This window comes from Bactrocera dorsalis, chromosome 2 (assembly GCF_023373825.1).
Source record: "Bactrocera dorsalis isolate Fly_Bdor chromosome 2, ASM2337382v1, whole genome shotgun sequence".
In the NCBI taxonomy this organism is placed as follows: Eukaryota; Metazoa; Arthropoda; class Insecta; order Diptera; family Tephritidae; genus Bactrocera; species Bactrocera dorsalis.
The window spans coordinates 84024589-84045830 of record NC_064304.1 but is presented as its reverse complement, the minus strand read 5'-3'; the positions used below and the strand labels follow the sequence as shown (position 1 = coordinate 84045830).

At 38.2% G+C, this 21242-nt stretch overlaps 1 protein-coding gene across 4 annotated transcripts in view; it reads right to left on the bottom strand.

Annotated features, from left to right (window-relative positions):
* LOC105228551 (dystrophin, isoforms A/C/F/G/H) overlaps nucleotides 1-21242 on the bottom strand; it is a 363859-nt gene that overhangs the window by 156535 nt on the left and 186082 nt on the right. The window contains exon 22 of one of the 4 annotated variants that reach the window (XM_049447468.1): nucleotides 10779-10826. The exons of the other annotated variants lie outside the window; for them this stretch is intronic. Within the exon in view, the coding sequence (XP_049303425.1) occupies nucleotides 10794-10826 (33 nt within the window). The 3' untranslated portion in view covers nucleotides 10779-10793. Of the gene's footprint in view, nucleotides 1-10778; nucleotides 10827-21242 lie in introns of those variants that run through there. 4 annotated transcript variants of the gene reach the window in all.

Sequence of the window (21242 nt, the reverse complement as noted above, 5' to 3'; positions counted from 1 at the left end):
TAAATTCAACTAAGTTTACCTAAAGTGTAAAAAAAACTAAAAGCAAAATAAACCGTAAAGATCAAAGAGAAAAACTAAAACTTTCAACGAAAGTTCTCACGCTAACGTCTCAATACGGCCTAACAGAACTCCTTACTGACCGTCTGTCCCTCCGCAACAAATTCAGTTGCAGTTTGCACCAAACCACGAAAATCAAAAAACTAGGTTTTTATCGCCTTTATTTTCGCGTGTCTTTGGCGTGATTTGGTTTTTTCCTTTAATTCCGCTAATTGTTGACTTGTTTGCAAGCCAAACTCATTCCATTTCATGTCACAAGATCTGTTTACGGTACTCTTTTTGAAAAATAACGTGTTTAGTAACCAGAATATCCATCATTCGAACGGGTTTGCGAGAGATATCGAGCTCTTTTTCAAACTCTCTAACACTTGCTTGCCGATTTTCAAGCCCCACATGCTTCATTGTTTTAATATCTTCATCAGTTCAAAAGGTCGCATGTCATCCATAATGAGCCATGTCTTCAATAATCTCTAGACCATCGTTAAAGTCTTTGTGTTACTCGTAGGCTTGTGTTTTTGATAAAATTTAATCACCGTAAGCCCTTTCCAACATTCCATATCTTTATCTTCTTATATACAAAAATAAGATGGGTTTTTTGTCCAATCCAATGAGGATGGTTTGTAAAAAAAAAATCACAAAATGTTCATTTTTAACCGACTTACGAGCGAAAATTAAAAAAAAAATAAGTAATGGAGAATGTTAAATTTAGACAAAGAATGTTATTTAACATTTCGCTAAGCTGCCACACACGGATAAGGGCGAGTTATAGCGTGAATAATAACAAAAACAACATTTTTTTGGGCCTCTTGGTTAACTATTGCAAGACGCCACATGGATTATGTGGTATGAATCCACCATGAGCCATGAAGCACATATAGAGGCCATGAACAGAACATTAAAAGACCTTAGAAACTCCTTTGCTCTCATGGGCGAGATAACTTTTGTATTTGCTGGAGATTTCCGACAGATTCTTCCTGTCATTAACAGAGGTACGCGAGCAAATATCATCAAAGCATGCTTAATATCGTCGCCCTTATGAACTTCGATTGTGAATATAAAATTACGGACGAACATGAGAGCTCATCTTCATGGAATCACTGATGGTGATTTTCCACAGCAGCTGCTTACACTTGAGGAATGAATTTTTCCCACTCCAAATTTAAGCAGTAAATGTATTATTATTCAGGATGACTCCCTAGGCCGCATAGTCTATAGTTGCAGAAATTTCAGTGGTAGTGTTCTAGGGCAATAGTGTCACTCAGGAATGATAGCGTCAATGAAATAAACGATCTAATTATTCAAAAAGTTCCCGGAAAAATAAAACAATACAAATCGATAGACATGTTTTTAAATTCATTAAACCCTTCTGGACTGCCATACAAAGAAGTCCAAAGGCCAAACTTTCGAATAAGTAGGGAAAAAAATGTTTTGCAAACTGTATGTTGATCTATCGCAAAGGTCCTGAAAATCAATTTTTATTGCTGCCACAAAATAAGTTAGCATCAAGTATCGTTTACAGGAAAGCTCTGATTCAATAAATTATTTTTCAGCAGCAGAGAAAGTAAAATATATAGTAAAGGCCTTTTTACAAAAATTAGCAGAAATAATAATAATTAAAAACAAGAAGAAACGTTAACTTCGGTTGCACCGAAGCTAAATACCCTTCACAGGTATATTTCTGTTAGTAACTATCTGTTAAGTTTGTATGGCAGCTATAGTAATCCGATCTGAACAATTTCTTCGGAAATTCATTGTTGCCATAGAAAATAATCTATACCAAATTTGGCGAAGATACATTGTCAAATGTCAAAGTTCGACTAGGACTAGTTCGTATATATACAGACAGACAGACAGACAGACAGACATGGCTAAATTGACTCAGCTCAACATACTGATCATTTATAAAAATATAATTTCATGTTCGAATTCCTTTATATTTATATGTGACAGAGTGTATACAAAATTATAACTTTTGAAATGATTATTTAATACCGGTATGAAGCCGTCACGGGCTTTATAAAGTCGCAACGCACTAATGAGGTGTACCGATTTAAGCAGCTACTGTAAACAAACTGGTTGCCAGATCACGCTCATATTTGGCACAGTAATTAAGGACAGTCCGACCTACTTAGCAACATACAGTTTTTTTAAATATCAATTATCAGGGGAATTTAATTAAAATTTCCGGATACTTCTTATTTCAATGCATATATGTATGTATATATACTTTTTTTTATAAGGTCTCCGACTTTTTTCTTACTGGGTGTACAAATTTCGTTACAAACTTAATATATGCTGCTCGAGGTACAGAAATCGCTTTACAGGTAATAAATTCACTTTTCAGTTTCCAGCAGGCATTTGGCCAGCTCAGCACTCGAAAAAACATACATACATATATGTATAAATAAACTCTTTTATGTAATGGACACAAACTAAGCGATTGATTAAATTAAAGAAATCGCAAATGATTTACGCATTTTTGATTTTAAACCAACAGCAACAACAATTACATGCATAACTAATTTATTTACTACTTCTCAGCGCTCAAATTGAAATACCTATTAATTCCTTTTACAAGCCAATGAATGGCGTTGCTACTAAATTAATTGAATTACGGTCGATTTTGCGAACCGCTTTTTGTGCTTTTTCGCTTTTTTTCTCAGAAGCATTCCTGTTGCATGCGCCCAGCTCAAGGCTCAACAACACGCTTACTAATATTACAACAGTTGTCGTGCGTGTAGTAGTGAGCGACGAACAATGCCGCACATTGTTTCGCTTTAAAGCAATTTTGCGGTTAACACGTTTGCGCAATTAAAATTTGCATATATTACAAGCACATAAACACACACTCATATGCATTCATCACACACACACACATACGCGTATGTGAGTAACTGTGAAACCGCATTGCCATGGGGGCGAGTGTGGCGCACAAAAAAATGGCATTGCATTTATGAGCAAAGCCAATCAGCCGGAAAATATGTTGAAATAATTTTAATTACGCAAAACTGTTGCGCATTTCATGTCAGCGCAAACTAAGCGCAACAAACACACGCGCCCACCCAAACATGTGCGTAAATAACTGTAATTGCATGTATTTTGCCATGCACTATTTAGCATTGCATAACTGCAGGCGCATAAGCATATGCATGTCGAGCTTTAATTTAATAATTATTTTGCTTCGAACATTAATTTAAGCGCAACCAAATGTACATGTGCAAAATTTGTTGCATACTTTTGTACGCACGAGCTGATTTCATTTTCAATAAGCCAGAAATGAATGCCCGAGCGCATGCAGCGCGTGTAGCCGCAATTTGCCGCCACACAGTGAATTACGAAGTTATAAAATTTGCAGTTAGTTCCATTAAAATTATTCGAAAATTCGAAATTAATAAAGCGGATTTTTATCGAAATGTACCTGCAGGTCTAGTGAGTCATTAATACGGCTGTCACGGCGTTTCAATAAACATTTGGACTGTGAAATTTTCTAGTGATTTTTGTGCAGTCATTTTGATTTCACTTAATTCGATTTATATTCGAAAATTATTTCGAATCATTATATTCTCGCAACACGTTGCTATAGAGTAGTATAGTTTTGCTTAACTAACGGTTGTTTCTATCGCTTGAAACTAATAATAATACTTGATAGATAAAGGAATATTTAAAAATGTAGATCCATTTCGAGGTTCACTACTTTTTTTTAAAGAAAAACCACAGAAACTTTTAATTTAATGGGAAATTCTGTGGCACTTAATTTTCGTAAGGTATCTCTTTCAAATGTTGGCGGCTACTTCTTGGATGCTCCATACGTTGAGTTCAAATTTCGATGATTCTTTCAAGCATTTAGGCAGATAACAGGAGATTGACGCGTGTCCTCTTTTGCTCCAAGGCCTAAATCGAAGCGGGATGGTTCGCGTTGACTTTAGTTTTTATATATCCGTAAAGGAAACAGTCTAACGGTATTATATCACATCATCTTGGTGGCCAATCGATCGGTCCTAAACGTGAAATTATCTGCTCACCCAAGTGTTATGGGCCGGTGGAATTATCGTGTTTTCTTTATCTCTTCTGGTTGCTTCATTGAGCCAGAAATGGACCTCAACGCCGGACAAAATTTCGAAAACGTTGGAACTTCTTCGAACTTTTCAAGAAACCATAAAGCAAAGCTATGGAAAGGTCGAGCTTTCAATTTCAGATCTCGGAATAAAATGCGCCAAGTCGTTCCATACGTTAGTCCGAGTTGCTGCGAACAGCGCCGAATCGACTCAACACGGTCTTCGCACATCCACTTAGATCACCCGTTATATAACATATATAAATGATCAGGATAAATAGACAAGTTAAAACCAGGTGGCTGTCTGTCTGTCTATCCGCCCGTTCATGCAAGTAATAACTAATACGAGTATACTCATCGATAACCGGTGGATTGTTCGAAATAAAACTTGGCATGCGAAAGTAGCCGAAACCGGACGATAGCTTTTCCAGATGCCAATTATGTGCAACTTAGTGTGTATACATTTATTGGTCAATTTGTGAGGTACCTTAATGAAAATCAGAAAGCATCGTTTTCGGGAAATGAATTATCGTAATGGCAAAAAATTAATAAAATCGAGTTGATACTTCCCCTAACCCATACGAACCTTATATACCATACCATACCATACCATACTTATAGTGATTTCCGGTTTTTAGCTGACTTTAAACGGTTTATGTTTTTCAATAAACGTGACATTTCTATGTTTTCATAAACAGAATTTGTTATGAATTAAATCGATCTATACCGTCGTCTAACCTCCTTATCTGTAATGTAATGATTACCGTTCAGCATCAAATACCTAAAATACTGAATTTAGCCACTTTTTTTAATTCTTCGACCAGTTATATTAGTAACGAGATACCGAAAATTATTGTCAATTCATCACTCTTTTGTCGAACAAAAATAAATTCTTTCGCAAAATTTTAGATATAAAGTTCTGCCAACCCCTGAATGTATGTGTTATGCCCTTTGCTGCGAATATAAAGTGTTCGGTAACACCGAATCCTTTCCTTACATGTTTTTATTTGCTTTTGCGGTCGTCAGTAAAAATTTCATTGTTATTTTGACGAAAATAAATGCACAAAATCTCTAACCAACATTCATTTGACCTGTAAAATTCTAGGAAATTTTAACAAAATTTTCAAAAAAAAAAAATTACAACTCAAATAATCATATTGATATTTTGCAATCTACTTTTTCAATATGTGGTCGGATTTCAAATTTTATACACGCTGGCATTTTTCATATTTCTATATTAATTGCAGCAGAGGGTAGTTCAACCCACTGGCTTCTCAATGCAGTGCGAAGTGTAAAGCACTTGCTCCTAAACGTATGCTACGTAATTGAAGAGTAAAATACCATATCCTAAATGTACGCTACATAATTATAAGCTCGATAATTGCATGCCGAACTGTCAATTTCGAACTTTAGCTTAGCAGAATGAAATCATCAGTATGCCTGTTATTTCATAACGCTTTAAAGCACTGTTATTATCGAAAATTTACAACAACGTTACTCTTGAGCAATTATTGCAAGCCGCTTACATACATACATATCAGCAATATAAATTTTATGCTAAAGCAAGAAATCCGAAAGCTTGAGCATTAGCTACCTTCTAGTCATATATAAGCCACTTGTACAAATATAAAGCTGCTGATGATTTACATATATGTATACTTAGATATACAATGTGTGTATATTGATATGCTGGGAACCTCAACTAGTATTTTATAAGACAAGAGTAGTCCATGTGCTTTTGTTAACCGCAAATATTGTGCAATTATTTCGAATCGGTACATGGAATGTATATGTACATATGTAAGTATGTAAATTATCCCCGCTTATCCACTTATCACTCCCACAAGCTTCTTATTATCTGGTACCTACGCTAATCCCTTGACTGCATAATTTCCCCAGCTTTTCATAATCGAATTAAATTTGCGGTTTAGCGATAATTAGAAACCACAAAGTCATTTAGGAAGCATTTAAAAATGCCAAAGTAGAAGGAGAATACGCGCACGAGTATGGTAGTAAATGAGATGTCTACTTTTAGACGCATATTCTCCTTCAAGCGCTATTATTTCGATATGATATAAAAAATTATTTTTTTTAGTGGATATAAATAAATTTACACAAGTAAACATATACATTTTGAGCAGAAAGATTAAAAAACAACAATTCAGTTCTAAATACAGCGCTCTGACGAATTATTGTTACTTTTCTCGTAAACTCGAATCATTTGAGTTCTGCAGCTCAGCGTAGATAGTCAATCTAGGCATGCTCGACAAGATTGGTAATGTGATCGAAAGCAGAGTAAGAAATTGCTTTGAGTTAGTAATCCAGACCTCACGGATTAACAGGAAGACAATACGGCTTTATAAAAAAGATGTGCACTATTGACGCTCTAGGAGAAGTAGTTGATACTTCGAAATGTGCACCTAGTGGGAAATGGTGGATAAGTTGTACAGAAAAATATTGCGCAGTATTTATTCTGGATGTGAAGAATGCGGTCTACTCTGCAAAGTGAGAAAATATAATCAAAGCTCTACATGAAATTCACGGACCTCATTAACTGATAAATATTATAATAAGCTATTTTCAAAATAGGAGATTGTTATTCGAGACGGTTGAGGGCACTCAGTGTTACACCATCTCCACTTACTGAGACACTCTGAGAGCGGTGTGGCACGGCGCGTTGTCGTGATGAAGGATACAGTTACGAGCGATGTCTGGGCGCACCCTGTTGACTCGTTTTCGCAATCTTTCGAGTACTTGGCAATAGTAGACTTGATTCACAGTTTTCCCCGGTGGAACGAATTCCTTGTGGACGATTCCATGGCTATCAAAGAAGGCAATAATCATCGTTTCACCATCGACTTGCTCATGCTGCTTTCGGGCGGAGACAACCATTGTGAGCTTGGGCACGACTAAGAGCACTATCACCAAACACTCTTAGACTTTTAGCGTACGTTTCCGAAGCTGTTTCGCGCAATCTGGCGCAAAATTTTATCGCGACGCGTTGCTCTTGATTTCGTTTTTCCATTTTTGTGACGAGCACTACAAACCCACGTCTACTCAATTTGTCGCAGTAGGCGAACTAAACAAGCTAGAGCGATGGTACATACTTATATCAATGGAGAGGGGAGGGATGCCGGAAAAAGAGAAAGGGAATTTCAAGGTCACAGGTTTACTACAAACGCAAATGCAATGACTGCATAAATGGTTGTTGGCTAAGCAGAAAACAGAAGTCTGGCTCATAAGCTCCAGGAAAATTGAAGAAAAGATATCGCTCACCATAGGAGAATGTGAGATTACCTCACAATCATAATTGAAGTACCGTGGTGTAATACTGAACTCAAGACTTAAATTCAAGGAGCACTTGAAAATAAAATCGATATGTTTTATCTAGATTTACGGAAAATAGAGGCTATGTGCGTTCCCGCCGTTCCATGCGATTCCAATATGGATACAGGTGCTAGATATAAAATCGTATGCTGGACCAATTAACGCAGTGCATAGACTTTCTGCAATACGATAAAGACTTTCCGAACCATATCAAACGACGTTGCTAAGGAATTCGCCAGTATGGCGCTGATTGATTTTTAGGAAGACGAATTCGCGTTAGAGAGAGGAGCGAATCAAAAGCAACACAATGTGACGATGGCAAACTTCATACAAAGGTCGGTGGACCAACTGATTCCGGACATACATTCGTGGATAGATAGACAACATGAGGACCTAGTTTTCCACCTGATCCAAATACTCAGTGGCCATCGGTGTTTTTGAAGCTATCTATACAAATATAATTATGATTTTAGTCCATATGTTTTGACGTATATGGAGTGCATAGAAGACTCTGAGCACGTACTCTATCATTGGCCTCGGTATTCAAGTATAAGGGAAAAGCTGAAAATCACACTTGCAGGTAGTCTCACTGTTGAAAATTTAAAATTTCTTCATCTATCTCATGATGTATAATAATACTTTGTGCTGTAGTGGGAGAGACATAAGATTGGAGTTTCAGCGATGAGGCTCATTTCTGGCTGAATGGCTTCATCAATAAGCAAAATATGCGTTATTGGTCGGGCAGCAATCCACACATACTTCATGAATCACCATTGCAATCCGAAAGAATTACGGTGATGATCAAAACTATGAACGAGAATCGCTACCGCTTAATGATAACCGAATATTTTTGGCCCGAATTGAATGATATGGACTTGGAAAATATGTGGTTCCAACAGGACGGCGCCATAAAACACACAGAGCATGTCACAACCGATTTATTGAAAACCAAGTTTGGTAAACGTTTTATCTCACAAAATGGCACAGTTAATTGGCCGCCTCGGTCATGCGATTTGACGACGTTAGACTATTTTTTGTGGAACCAAATCAAGTCGGTGGTCCATGCCAACAAAACGAATATCGAACATGAAATTGCAGCAGTATCAGCCGATTGAAAACCGCTGAAAATTGGGTTCATCGTCTGGACTTCTGCAAGCGTGCCCGTGGTGGCCATGCATAATGGCATCGAATGTACATACTCTCACAGGAATAAAGAATTTCATTGACATCCCAAACCATTTTTGTTTTATTTAAAAAAAAAATGTGTAGCGTTCTTATTGAAAAACCTTACAGTTTATGATAAGGGGGAACTCAGAAAAAATTCGTTCTTAGATCCATAATCATTATATCACCACTTGGTGGTTTTCCTAGTACACTTGTAACTCATTACATGAATGGCACAATCCACCTTTCGCTAATATATGTACACTTCTCCTAACCTATTTTCTAATGATCATGAGACTATCAATGTTTCTTCAGCTTTATAACTGATATCACCGCACATATTTATCTACTCATTCTGAATGCTATTTACCGGTGAATATAAGATTACTTTAGATATTGGGGATACCCACAATCCGCATTCAGTTCTTCCCTGCGAAAAATGTAGAGTATCATTAACAACATGACAAGCACGCCATTTGTGTCTTCATCTCATTTCCATGCCGATCTGGGTATGAGAACTCACCACATTAGCACCACATAACTGTCAAAAGCACATACAACTCCTCAGCTAATCAAAAACCTACCACTATGTTGCAAAGTTGAATAATTGCTGACTAACGCCACACAGTTCCACGCTCTATCCAAAATCCGGTTGACTTACAGTATTCAATTTCGGAATTTTCAAAAATTACTTGCTTGAGGTGCAAGCTTATAGCTACTTAGGTGGCGAGCATAAAGCTTATCGGCAAATGACTTTCACTTGCACGCACATCCACACACATACATAGCCACAAAGTAATTGGCGCATAACCACAAGTGAGAGTATGTGGGTTCCCCACCTCTCCATTGTAACTTCCTTAACCGGCAGACACTTCAGCAACATATTACCGTATATTTGTATAAAATTATATAACGTCGATGCTTACATAATAATAGTACAACGTCAAAATGCCAACTGCCTGTTGTTCAATTTGCCTACAACCCTTTACACCTGCAGTGTGGGCGACTGAGGAGTATTTGGTTGGCAAGAGGGAGCTTTAGTTAGTGCGATGAAGGAAGCAAGGAATTAATTCAAGCAAAGGAGGGTCTTTGGGCCGAAAGGATTTCAATGATACGCCAACATTTTCATTACACGCTGTCAATAGCTACGAACCGTCGATATTAAGGATGTACGTATGTATGTTTGTGAGTTCAATATATGCTCGAATTTGTAAGTCAATATTCACTTCCTAAAGCCAGAGCAACATGTCGCCAATAAGCGAAACGAGTTAGGCAGGTGTTCTCTCAACTGTACATGAGGGTATGTATGTATATATAGTATGTATCATATGTACATTTGGCATATGAAGGGGAAGCGAAACTCGTGCTACGCCAAAATTTTCAGCGGTTTTTGGCCAATGTTGTTTTGGTTTCACTTTTGTGTAGGTGTAATTGCTTAACTCTACACATGTGTGTGTGTGTGTGCCTGTTCGTCGTGGTGACAAAGTTATTTAAATGATTGATGCTAATCAAGTAGAAATTTTCACTCAAATATGCAGAACAGCCTTCAGTAACCACAACGGCGAGCGACAGCAGCGTTGCCAATTAATGCCAAATACGCCGTGTACTAAAATATTTGCGATAATTCTATTTTGGGTACTGAAAATTAAATTTTATTATCGATGGATATACATATTTTATATGGACGTTATACTCGTATATCTCAATCAATCTCTCATTAAACATGAGAGTGGTTTGGAGTTCTCCACTACTTTTTATTAGGTTTATTCCCTATCATGGGGAGATGGACGTATGAAGCAGAAATAATTTCGGGTGACTCTTCTTATAGATTTTTAATTAAAAAACTAGCAAAAGAGCGTAGGAAGTGATGAGAGCAAACTGCGAATTCTACTAGTGAAAGGCAGACCTTTTGAAACGACACTTCTAGCTCTCATTTAAGTTCCACTCGTATTGATCTGTATTGCATTTATGATAAAGGCAGGCGGATAGTAACGATCGAAACTGAACCTAGATAGAAATAGTATTATGTTATATTTAAAACGGCCAATGGTAATCGAGTAAGAAAACTAGAAGGAATTATTGCATTGAGATTGCCTGACAATAAAAAAAAATTCGGATAAGTTAGGAATTCAATATTATACGCTAATTTTCAAGTAAATAAAATGAATTACCTTTTGTCCAGCTCTCAATATTATAAAACAAAAGAAAAGAGGAAAGTACATACCTGCAAATAGAAAGATTAAAAAATCTTGTTAATATTTTATGGGCTCAAAAAGATATAATTGGCATAGAATTTTTTGCTTGCTGCCTTAAATTTAGTTTTAATAACAAAAAGGACTTAACTCAGAAAATAATGTAATTAGTAATTAATCTAAACTATTTAATTACATTGCAAGTAAAGTCAATTAATTACATTAATTTTTTGTAATGAGCAATTAATGTAAATTAATTAATTATATTACTTAAGTTTTTTTTTTTAATTTCGTTAATTAACAATAATTAATTACATTAAATTAAAAATAATTAATAACATTTATATTTAATTCCATTGCAAGTAAAGTAATTAATAAATTACATTAATTTTTTAAATTAGTAATTAATGTAAATTAATTAATTATATTCAAATTTTTTTGTAATTTTCGTAATAATTAATTACATTTTATTATTTAGCCGCTTTATTTACTTTTCTTATTTAAATAAATTAACTAATTTAATTAAAGGTAATTAATAACATTTATATTTAATTACATTGCAATAAAGTCAATTAATAAATTACGTTAATTTTTTAAATTAGTAATTAATGTGCTTTACTTTTTTTATTTAACTGAACAAATTAATTTAATTAAAAAATAATTAATACCATTTTTTAATAAATATTCACATGATTAAAGAAATTTAACGATAGTTAAAAATAATAAATAACATTAATATTTAATTTCATTGCAAGTAAAGTAAATTAATAAATTACATTAATTTTTTAAATTAGTAATTAATGTAAATTAATTAATTATATTACTTATTTTTTTTTTTAATTTCGTTAAGTAACAATAATTAATTGCATTTTACTATTTACTTGCAATGCGATTAAATAAACAATCTTATTAATTCTTTTAATTTAATTTAATTATTTCAGTAATAAACTTATTGTTGTTATTTAATTACGTTGCAAATAAGTCAATTAATAAATTACATTAATTTTTCCAAAGAGAAATTAATATAATAAAATTAAAAACTTAATTATAATACATAATTTTTTAATTTCCTTTATTAACAATAGTTAATTAAATTTTATTTTTTTGCGATTTATTTTTTTATTCAACTCAATTACCGTAATTTAATTGAATATAAGTAATAACATATTAAATAACATTAATTAAATTAAAAATAATTAATAGCTCTCTTAAATAAATATTTAAATTTTGAAACCTCAGCCCAACACATCTGGTAACACTGCAACGCGTCAATGGTTTTAATCAGCCAAAGGCAGTTTGGTGTGCAAATGAAGTATTGCCTGTTGGCGAATGAGATGGAAGTGACATAATTGTAATGGGATTTGGGACGAACATTTTATGTGCAACTACCGACAATGTGACAACATATGTTGTATTTGGGGGTAAGCTCTACATACATATGTATGTGCGCCAACTAAAACCGCATGTACTTGCCCCGCTACCTTTGATAGCCGCAGAAGTGATGGTAAGATGCGAAGGTTAGGAAACAACAAAATCTCATTAGATTAAGTGGCATAACGGATTAATTATGTAAGCGTGACGAAGGTACGATGATGTGGAATGTATGGCAGCGCCACTAGTAACTGTAATGACAACGCCACCCGATTAGTGAAATGAACTGCTTCACTAATTAAAAGACGGAGAACAGGGTTCATGGGCTTTTGGCAGGTGGAAAAGTTTTTAAAAGAGCAGATGTTCTCAAAAGTGTGAATATATTAGAGGATTCAAAAAATCTTTAAAATAAGAGTTATATGCAGTAAAAACTACAGAAATAATGGTTTAGTAGAACTTGACGTCTTTTTTTAGATCTCTATACACATGAAAATCTTTTTCTAAGCTATATATATCTCCTAGTACCTTCTTAAAGATTTTTAACCTGAATTACAAATCATTTTAATCCAATCGACTTACCTGACTTAGTCGATCTTGACTGTCAATAATATCGATGAACAGCCGCATGCGATCGTCGAGTATCTGAAAACCGTTTCGCGGTTGCATCAATAGATTTTGCACCGCCTCACGTATACTACCCGGTGTTGTGCTGCACGAACTACTATCATCACTGCCCATGTAACCACCACCGCCACCACCGTTTGCCATTTGCTGCTGCTGTTGCTGTTGTTCGCGCAATTTCAACTGTTGCGAGTGCTGACGCAAAGCATCCGAACATTTGCGCAGATAATCATAGGAACCTTTGGATTTGTACTTGTCAGCCATCTCTTGAAAGCTATCAAGTATCGCATTAAAGTCCGTCATGAGTGGAGCCGTCGAGGGTGTGGTCGTCGCACTCGTCGATTGTGAATGTGTCGATTGTGAAGGCGAAGGTGAGTTAGTGCTCGTTTGCGCGCCATACGAAGCAGAGTTGGCGCCAAATGAGTTGACATTCGCACGACTCAACGGCGCATAGTGTGTTGCAGGGTGATTTGTGGGCGACGTACTGAGCGGTGAGTGGCTGGTGATGACACGTAGCTCGGTGGTTAGCGACGGTGATAGCGACGAGACGGTAGCGGCACTTATTTTTAAATTGCCACTACTTGCAGAGGTGCTCATCACCACTTTGCTGGGGCTGAGCGCTTTCAGATCTTCACTCATCAAACGCAAGTTGTCGGAGATTTGGTGGAAACTCTCCGAAGTGATCATGGAATGTTCGCCTTGTTCATTTTCTAATTTAGTGGTGGCAATTGCGCTTTTAGGACGTCGACGTGTGGGTGGCATGCCAGTCAGTTGTGCGCCAGGCGTGCCGGAGGTGACGTCCGGCATCTGCAGTGGTTTTGAAATGAACGAGTCGAGTGTTTGTGAGTTGACGAGCTTCGGTTTCTCATCGGTTTCGGGTATCTTATTCGAACGTATTGCGTCTAGAAAGAGACGCAGTTGATCGGATGGTGTGGGTAGTTCGTTGTCGCGTGCTTTATTAGCCGCATTTGTGCTAGTTGCCGACTGCACTGGTGAACTGCGTAGGGTATCGTCGAGATTCGGACGTTTATATGCCATCAAAGATTGCGGTTGCGCTGCTGGGGGTTGCGTTTGTGGCAACTGCTGTTGATGTGACGTTGCTTGTTGCTGAAAGTTTGTTGGCGATTTTGGTTCAGTTATGGGCTTGAGCATCTCTTCCGGTATATTCTGATGATACTCAGTGCGCATGGTGCTACGTATGTTGTCCAAAAAAAGACGTAATTGATGCGAAGGCGTCTGTGCCTCGGTCGACGAGCAGAGCGAAGCGAGCGATTTACTTACAATCTCTGGGGAGATCATATTCGAGGAGAAATTACTGCTGCTCTGAGAACTTGGCACCTGCAGACTTTGTGCTGCCGCATTAGCACCCACAGTGGGCGAGTTATTGTTAACGCTAGTCGGTTGCAATTGCTGCCCCTTGGCGAGCTGTTGCTGTCGTTTGAGTTCGGAAAGCAATTTCGCCTGCTCCGAGTACTTGCGTACGCTCTCCGTTATGGTGCGTAATTGTTCAGAGTAAGCGCGTAGCTGGTTCTCTAGATAAGCTTGATCCGGAGCGCTCGCGCCATAAGCATAAGACAGCGGGCGATCAGTCTTGTGCCAAGTACCAGCGTTTGTAGCATTAGTCGTGCCAAGCGTAGTGGGCGTAGTATTCACTGCAGTTGGGTCACCATTAAAGTTGTGTTCCGCATTGATTTGACCCGATTGGCTTCGACCGTGGAAGGTGATCGAATGGCGCATACCGCCGGCGCCTGAGTTATTAGCCAGCACGCTTACATCGGTAGCGCTCGTGGCCGATAAGCCGTTGCGTATGTTATCGATACTAGTGCTCTTCTTACCGCTAAATTTAGGGGTAGCGCTGCCGCCATCTGGCTGTGGACTGCCCTGTGACTGGCGTGAGTTCGAAACGCCTGGCGGAAAGCGTCGTATGGGTATTGGTGGTGGCTGATACAGTCCAATCGGTTTGGAGTCACTATTGAAACGATCCAAACTGCGTGGCCGTGGCGCTGTGCCACCATTCAGCTGCGCTCCACTCACTGCTGGAGAAAGCGGTTGCTGTGGCGACTGCGGCTGCTGTTGTTCCGTGAAAGCTTTGAGCGGACGCGGCGTGCTGTGCGAGCGCCGTGGCACAATCGGTTGCTGCAGCAGCACGTTGCTTGCTGTCTGTTGTTGGTGTAATTGTGCGCCAGCGCTGGACATATTTTGATTGCGATGCAATGGCACTGGTGGACAATAATTGCTAGTGGGCCCTGCAGAGCTCGTCACCGCGTTGTTCGTGGCAGTTGGTGTGAGCGCTGCATTGCCGCTCAACTTGTGCGGCAGCGTGGCGTGTGGTGCGCGTGTGGGGCTGTTTCGGTATTGTTGAAAAAGCGCGGCATACAAAGCCTCTTTGTCCACGCTGGTCGCTGGAGTGGGCGTGCCTGCCGATGCTGTTGCGCTGACGCCGGAAGTGGGTGTGCCCGAGTTGCTGCCAATGCCGGCGCTGCGTAATTGCTGCTGCTGGCGCGTGAGTTGTAGCAAGCGCTGTTGTTGTTGCTGCAAATTGGCGTGTTGCTGTCGTAGCTGTTCCTCCTGCTGCAGCTGATGTCTGGAGGCGTAGTCGACGAAACTGTTGGGCAGCGCTTTGGGCGTGCGGCGGAGCGTGTAGGCTAAGTCGTTGGTGCTGCTGCTGTAGCTGGTTGCGCCTGAAGTGGGTGTGGTCGACGCCACTGTGGCACAATTCGCCGACATGCTGGCGCTCATAGACGCTACGGCGATGCTATGCGGTCGCGTTTGTTTGTGCGCGCGAAAGCGTTGCGGCTCGGCATACTCGGGCATCTCATAGTTGCTGCTGTTTGAAGCGCCAGCAAGGCTATTTGTGCTAGCGCTTAGCGCGGCTGATGTCGCTGACGTTGTTGTTGTGGCATAGCTAAAGGCCATTACTGGCGCCGCCGTTGTGTCCGTGGGTGAGGGACTGTTCAGAAACGGATTATTGCCCTTCAGCGCAATCGGCGCGGCCGTGCTGCCACAAAGCGGTGGCGCCACGGTGGTGAATTGTGTCGGTGTTGGCGGTTGATACTCGCTAATGTGCAGGTCCAGCGCACGCTCGCGTTGTTCGCGCTGCAATTGCAATTGCTTGAGTTGCAAGTGCGGCTGTGGCGATGGCTGTTGACTTGGAACATTGCCACGCAACGGATTATAATGCTTCAAAAAGGCATTATTGCTGGCACCGTTGCCCGGATGACTGCCGATTTCGTTGTTAATTTTATTTGTGTTTGTGCTGTTGGTATTATGCATTGTTGCACCGTTCGCCAGCGTGTTGCAGGTAGACAGTATTGTGTCGGTGCTGCTGCTCAGTGCGTTTGTCGCTGTGGCAGCGCCAGCAGCTGCTGGATAGCCGGTTATACGAAAACCACCATTCATTGGTCTTGATGCTGTTGTTGTTGCTTCGGTTGTGGTCCGCTCTCGTGCGTTGCACGTTGTTGTTAGGCTTGTGGAAGTTGCTGTATCAGCTGTTCGGGCATAAATGTTGTTACAGTTTGTGTGCTAACTATTATTGTTGTGATTTTTGTATTTTGTGGCAACTATAGGTTGTTGCAAGTACCATTTGCTGTCTTAATGATACAGTGTTGCAAGCCAACTTCGTGTACGAGGCGGCCTGTTTAAATCACGATTCCCAGTGGCGATCGAATTTGCGGCGTTTAAAATTTTTTGTTGTTGTATTTGTAGTTTAATCGTTTTCAACAGCACTTTGTTGTAAACAGCGTGTTGCCGATACTCTTACAGCAATTGCTGTGGATATGGTTTAAAATTGTGTAGAAGTTGTTGTTGTTGTTTTGATTCACACGTTACTGTTACCACGGAGTGTGGCAAACGCATGCAATTAACACGTTGTTTCATCAATGTTTTTAATTGCTGTTGTAAGTGGTTGAAATTGTTGTTGTTGTTGCATAAATTTGCCATTGCCACGCAATTGCTGTTTTTTTTTTGTTTTGTTGTTGGCGCTTATTGCTTTGTTGTTTAATTTTTTGCTATTGTTGTTGTTGTTGTGCCCACAAATTTCCGCTTGCTCAATTGTAATGCGCTTTCATCGACAGTTTTGTTCATCAAATTGTTGCAACAACTTGTGTTGTGTAATTTCCTACTGTTTTTTTTTAGTTGCTGTTTTGTTGTTGTTGCCGCTTTTGCTCTACTGCACGTTAATTACATTCTTCTGCATGATTCGCCGGCCATTGTGTTGGCGCAATTGCCACCAGCCCTGCAGAAGTGCAACTTGCAACATTGTCATCGGCGGACGGCCACTCCTTCGGTGGTGGTGTTGTCGTCCAGCTGTGGTTGCCACGCTGTGGGTTGCTCTCGAGTAGTCGATTTATTCTTTCGTTAATTTGCTGACATGCTACTTGCAACACGAAGGCAGCTAGTAAATGCTTGCAACTGGATTACGTTAACCTAACGGCAGTGACAGTTGCATTAAGTATCCGCCGCACGACGCCCTTATTTACCGCACTCAAGTCGAGTTTTGCTTTATTTTCCGTTTAATTTGTTCTTCACTTTTTGGTTTTTGTTGCATCTTGGTGTTGCACATTGGTTAATGGCAAGTCCAGCAACTCGCTTGGTTACAAAACTATTTTTTTTCTTTAATTTTTTCTTTTTTGTATTTTTTGTATTTGTTCGTTGCACTTACAGTCACTTATATTATTACTTGTTGTTATTGCATTTTATTTCTTGATTTATTTCACTTTCTTTTGTGCAATTTCAACAATGCGCTCCATTGCAATTATTTTCGTCACCGTTACTGTTCTGTGGCAACTATTTTTATTGCGGTTTTCATTCTGGCTTCCTTGCTGCATGCACCACCGCACACGTAACGACTACAGTATAACGGTAACTATGGTTGATGACATTTTTAATGGAATTTTTGACGAAAGCCATTCACGCAAGCCGAAACAAGCACACATACATACATACATATGTACATATGTATATACAAGCGTGCATTTCGAATGTGCAACATTTATTATGGTTCGAAATTGCTTTTTGGCAAGAATTTTAAATTTATGTTTCACAAATAATTGTTGAGCGAAGCTTTTCTCAAAACCATATCATTTTATTTAAATTATATTATTTTTTCTTAATATGTGGCAACACCCACAAACATATTTTGACACACATTTTGTGATATTTATTATATAATTTTCAGTTCATTTAAAAATTTCGGAAAGGTGGCAACACTGACACAAAATTTTGAACTATAAGTATTTGAAAAACTTTTTTGTTATTGTAAAGTTTATTTTGTGCTTTCGATTAGGCATAGAAAATATTCAAAATAGGTGGCAACCTCTTAGAAAACAGATTTTTGACACCGAGCCATAGAACAAGTAGTTTAAGATTTTAATAATGTAGACTGAAGAAAAGTAATATTTTTCTCTTAGATGAGTCAGAGCGTCCAGCTGACATGAAAAATACGAGTATAGAACTGAGTAAATTTTGAGTATAATAAGACAAAATGTTAACTACAGTTGCACCGAGGCTATAATACCCTTCACAAATACAAATACAAGCCATATTTGATCATTCAGTATGTTCGGCAGGTTTGTTACATAAAGGTCCAATATTGCTAGTTCCGACAAATGTGCAAAATTCATATTTCATGGACCGAATTTCGATCAGCGAATATCTGCTGGATCGAACCGGGGCAAACGGTGGCCAAGCCAGTACAGTAGAGAAAATAATTCGAGCTGCAGAACTAAACAGAGAAGGTAGAATATTTTGTAAGAGTGCACAGCTGCTGGCTTACACCGATAATATTTATATCATTGGCAAACCGCATCTATGCACCCACGTCACTGTGACAGTCATAACTTTGAAGTCGTAGATAATTTCGTCTATCTTGGAACCAGCATCAATACCAACAGCAACATCAGCCTCGAAATCCAACGCAGAATAATTCCTGCCAACAGGTGCAACTTCGGACTGAGTAGGGAATTGAGAAGTAAAGTCCTCTCTCGACGAACAAAAACAAAAGAAGTATACTTCGAAAATTTTCATTTCGGAGAGCGGTTGGATAATTACTATCGTCCGTACCGTGCTTTGTCTCTCCTCTGATAAAGTGCATATGCTTTATAAATTTCTTTGGTCGAATACATTTTAAGTAAATCGCTAAATGTGTAAATGAATTTCTAAGTGAAATACAACAAAAACACATCGAAATTTATGACACCTATTTATATAGTGGTGTTACAGCTCATGACTATATTCAGCAATTGCTCAAAGTTCGTATGCATGAGTGTGCGCGTTGTCTTGGTCCCTTCTCTAATACATTTTACGCACATTTTTCAACACGTTGACACCTTTCATATGCAACGCATTCACCTTACTTTCAACCGGCAGATCCATCAAAGCGCAAAGGTGGTTTAGCGGTTTCTCTCGCACACACGGCGCCAGAAGCATACTCAGTGAAGCGGACTAAAGTACACCGAAAACGTACCATCGACCGCCCGTCCGACACACAAAGGTGAAACTCAAAGTGACTGTGACAAGGCAGCTTTACCATATGCTCGCTTTGGATAATCCATTTGGCGCATAAATTTTGCACAATGAGCTTACAAACTTGCCACACGATAGCCGAGCAGTTGATATGTCACGAGGCGAACAAATGGAAGCAGTGCTGTTGAGTAGTGGAGAGCCGGTTGTTTGACAGCTTTGCGGATGCCTGCTCACTCGTTTGTTTTGATGCGCAAAGCTTTTGTAAATATTTAATAAAAAATGCGCATAAATTATATTTTCATATTGCATAAATATGCTTGGAATGTCTGGCAGACATTGATCTGCATGCGGTGTGAATATGCATAAGAAGCGCATACATTTTTACCTTTCTGAAAACTAGAATTCCGCTAAACGAAAGTTGCAGAGAATTGCGGAAATAGTTGTCAAAAGCTTTGGACTTTCAAATTAAATGAATTTATTTTGGAAAATCTTTGTTTAGTACGACATCTTATAAAAAATTGTGTGAGCAACACTTTTGAGAAAATTTTAAATCTGAAGATATCGCAGTAAGGTTATTTTAATTTTGAATGCCGTTTATCAGATAGTGATCGAAATCTACCCACCATTTTCTGCCAAAAAGCTGCTCATATGTAGAAATCGCCGATATCGGTTCACTATACCATATAGTAATACATATTCAAAGCAGAGTAATCAAAATCAACACTTTGCATGGACAATTTTTTTTACTTCGCGTTTTTAATATCAAAATGGGGCTTTCTTCTTAAAACAGATCAAAATCATACCGGTTTCCTTTGAAACGTTTTTTTTTGTTCAAGTTCAATTGTAATAGAACTAGTTACATGGAATTAGAAGGAAATATCGATAAAGATATGAAGGTTGTGTTTTACCGGTTTCGTGCGAAATTTATGCAAAAAATGTGTATGAATCACGCGATATCACATCATACCATCATTACTTAACATACAATATAATCACATCATATCGTATCAAACACTTTATCATACTCTCCCCTTTCTCTGATTTCATAATGCATGCCCTAAGATATCACATCACCTCTTTATATTGTCATAGCATCGGTTCGTTCCTATAATACCACATGACATTTTTCGGAATCACGATATGATACTGGAATTTCAAACAACAACGTTAACACCACATGATACAGCCCTGCATCATGTCATCATATCACTTCATCGAATCATGTTCTTATAATATCAGATTCTTCAATATTAAATCACAATACAACAACTCCTCACATCACCACAATACTTTCATCATATCATGTGTTCATAATATCACATCCCACACTATGTCATCATATCATTTCATCGCATCATGTTGTCATAATATCGCATCCTACAATATTAGCTCGCATTAAACCACAGTACCTTATAACATCTCATTACACCACAACGCATCTTGTTATCGTATTTTCAGATTACATTTATATACGCCATTCCAAATACTAAACTAAATTACGATCTAATGTCAAAAGTTGTGGTCTATCTCACACGTTTTCTTTAAAAAGAAGGAGAAATCACATCATGTCTAGAAATTTTATTTATTTAGTTTTTAGTTTTCGTGAATAATTTCAATGCATTCATGATAGTTATGTTGATAGTTAAAAGCAACGTCATCAACTGTCAAAATCTAAACTTCATTAACAAAGTAACGGGTGATTTTTTTGAGGTTAGGATTTTCATGCATTAGTATTTGACAGATCACGTGGGATTTCAGACATGGTGTCAAAGAGAAAGATGCTCAGTATGCTTTGACATTTCATCATGAATAGACTTACTAACGAGCAACGCTTGCAAATCATTGAATTTTATTACCAAAATCAGTGTTCGGTTCGAAATGTGTTTCGCGCTTTAATTTTGTTCAGCGATGAGGCTCATTTCTGGTTGAATGGCTACGTAAATAAGCAAAATTGCCACATTTGGGGTGAAGAGCAACCAGAAGCCGTTCAAGAA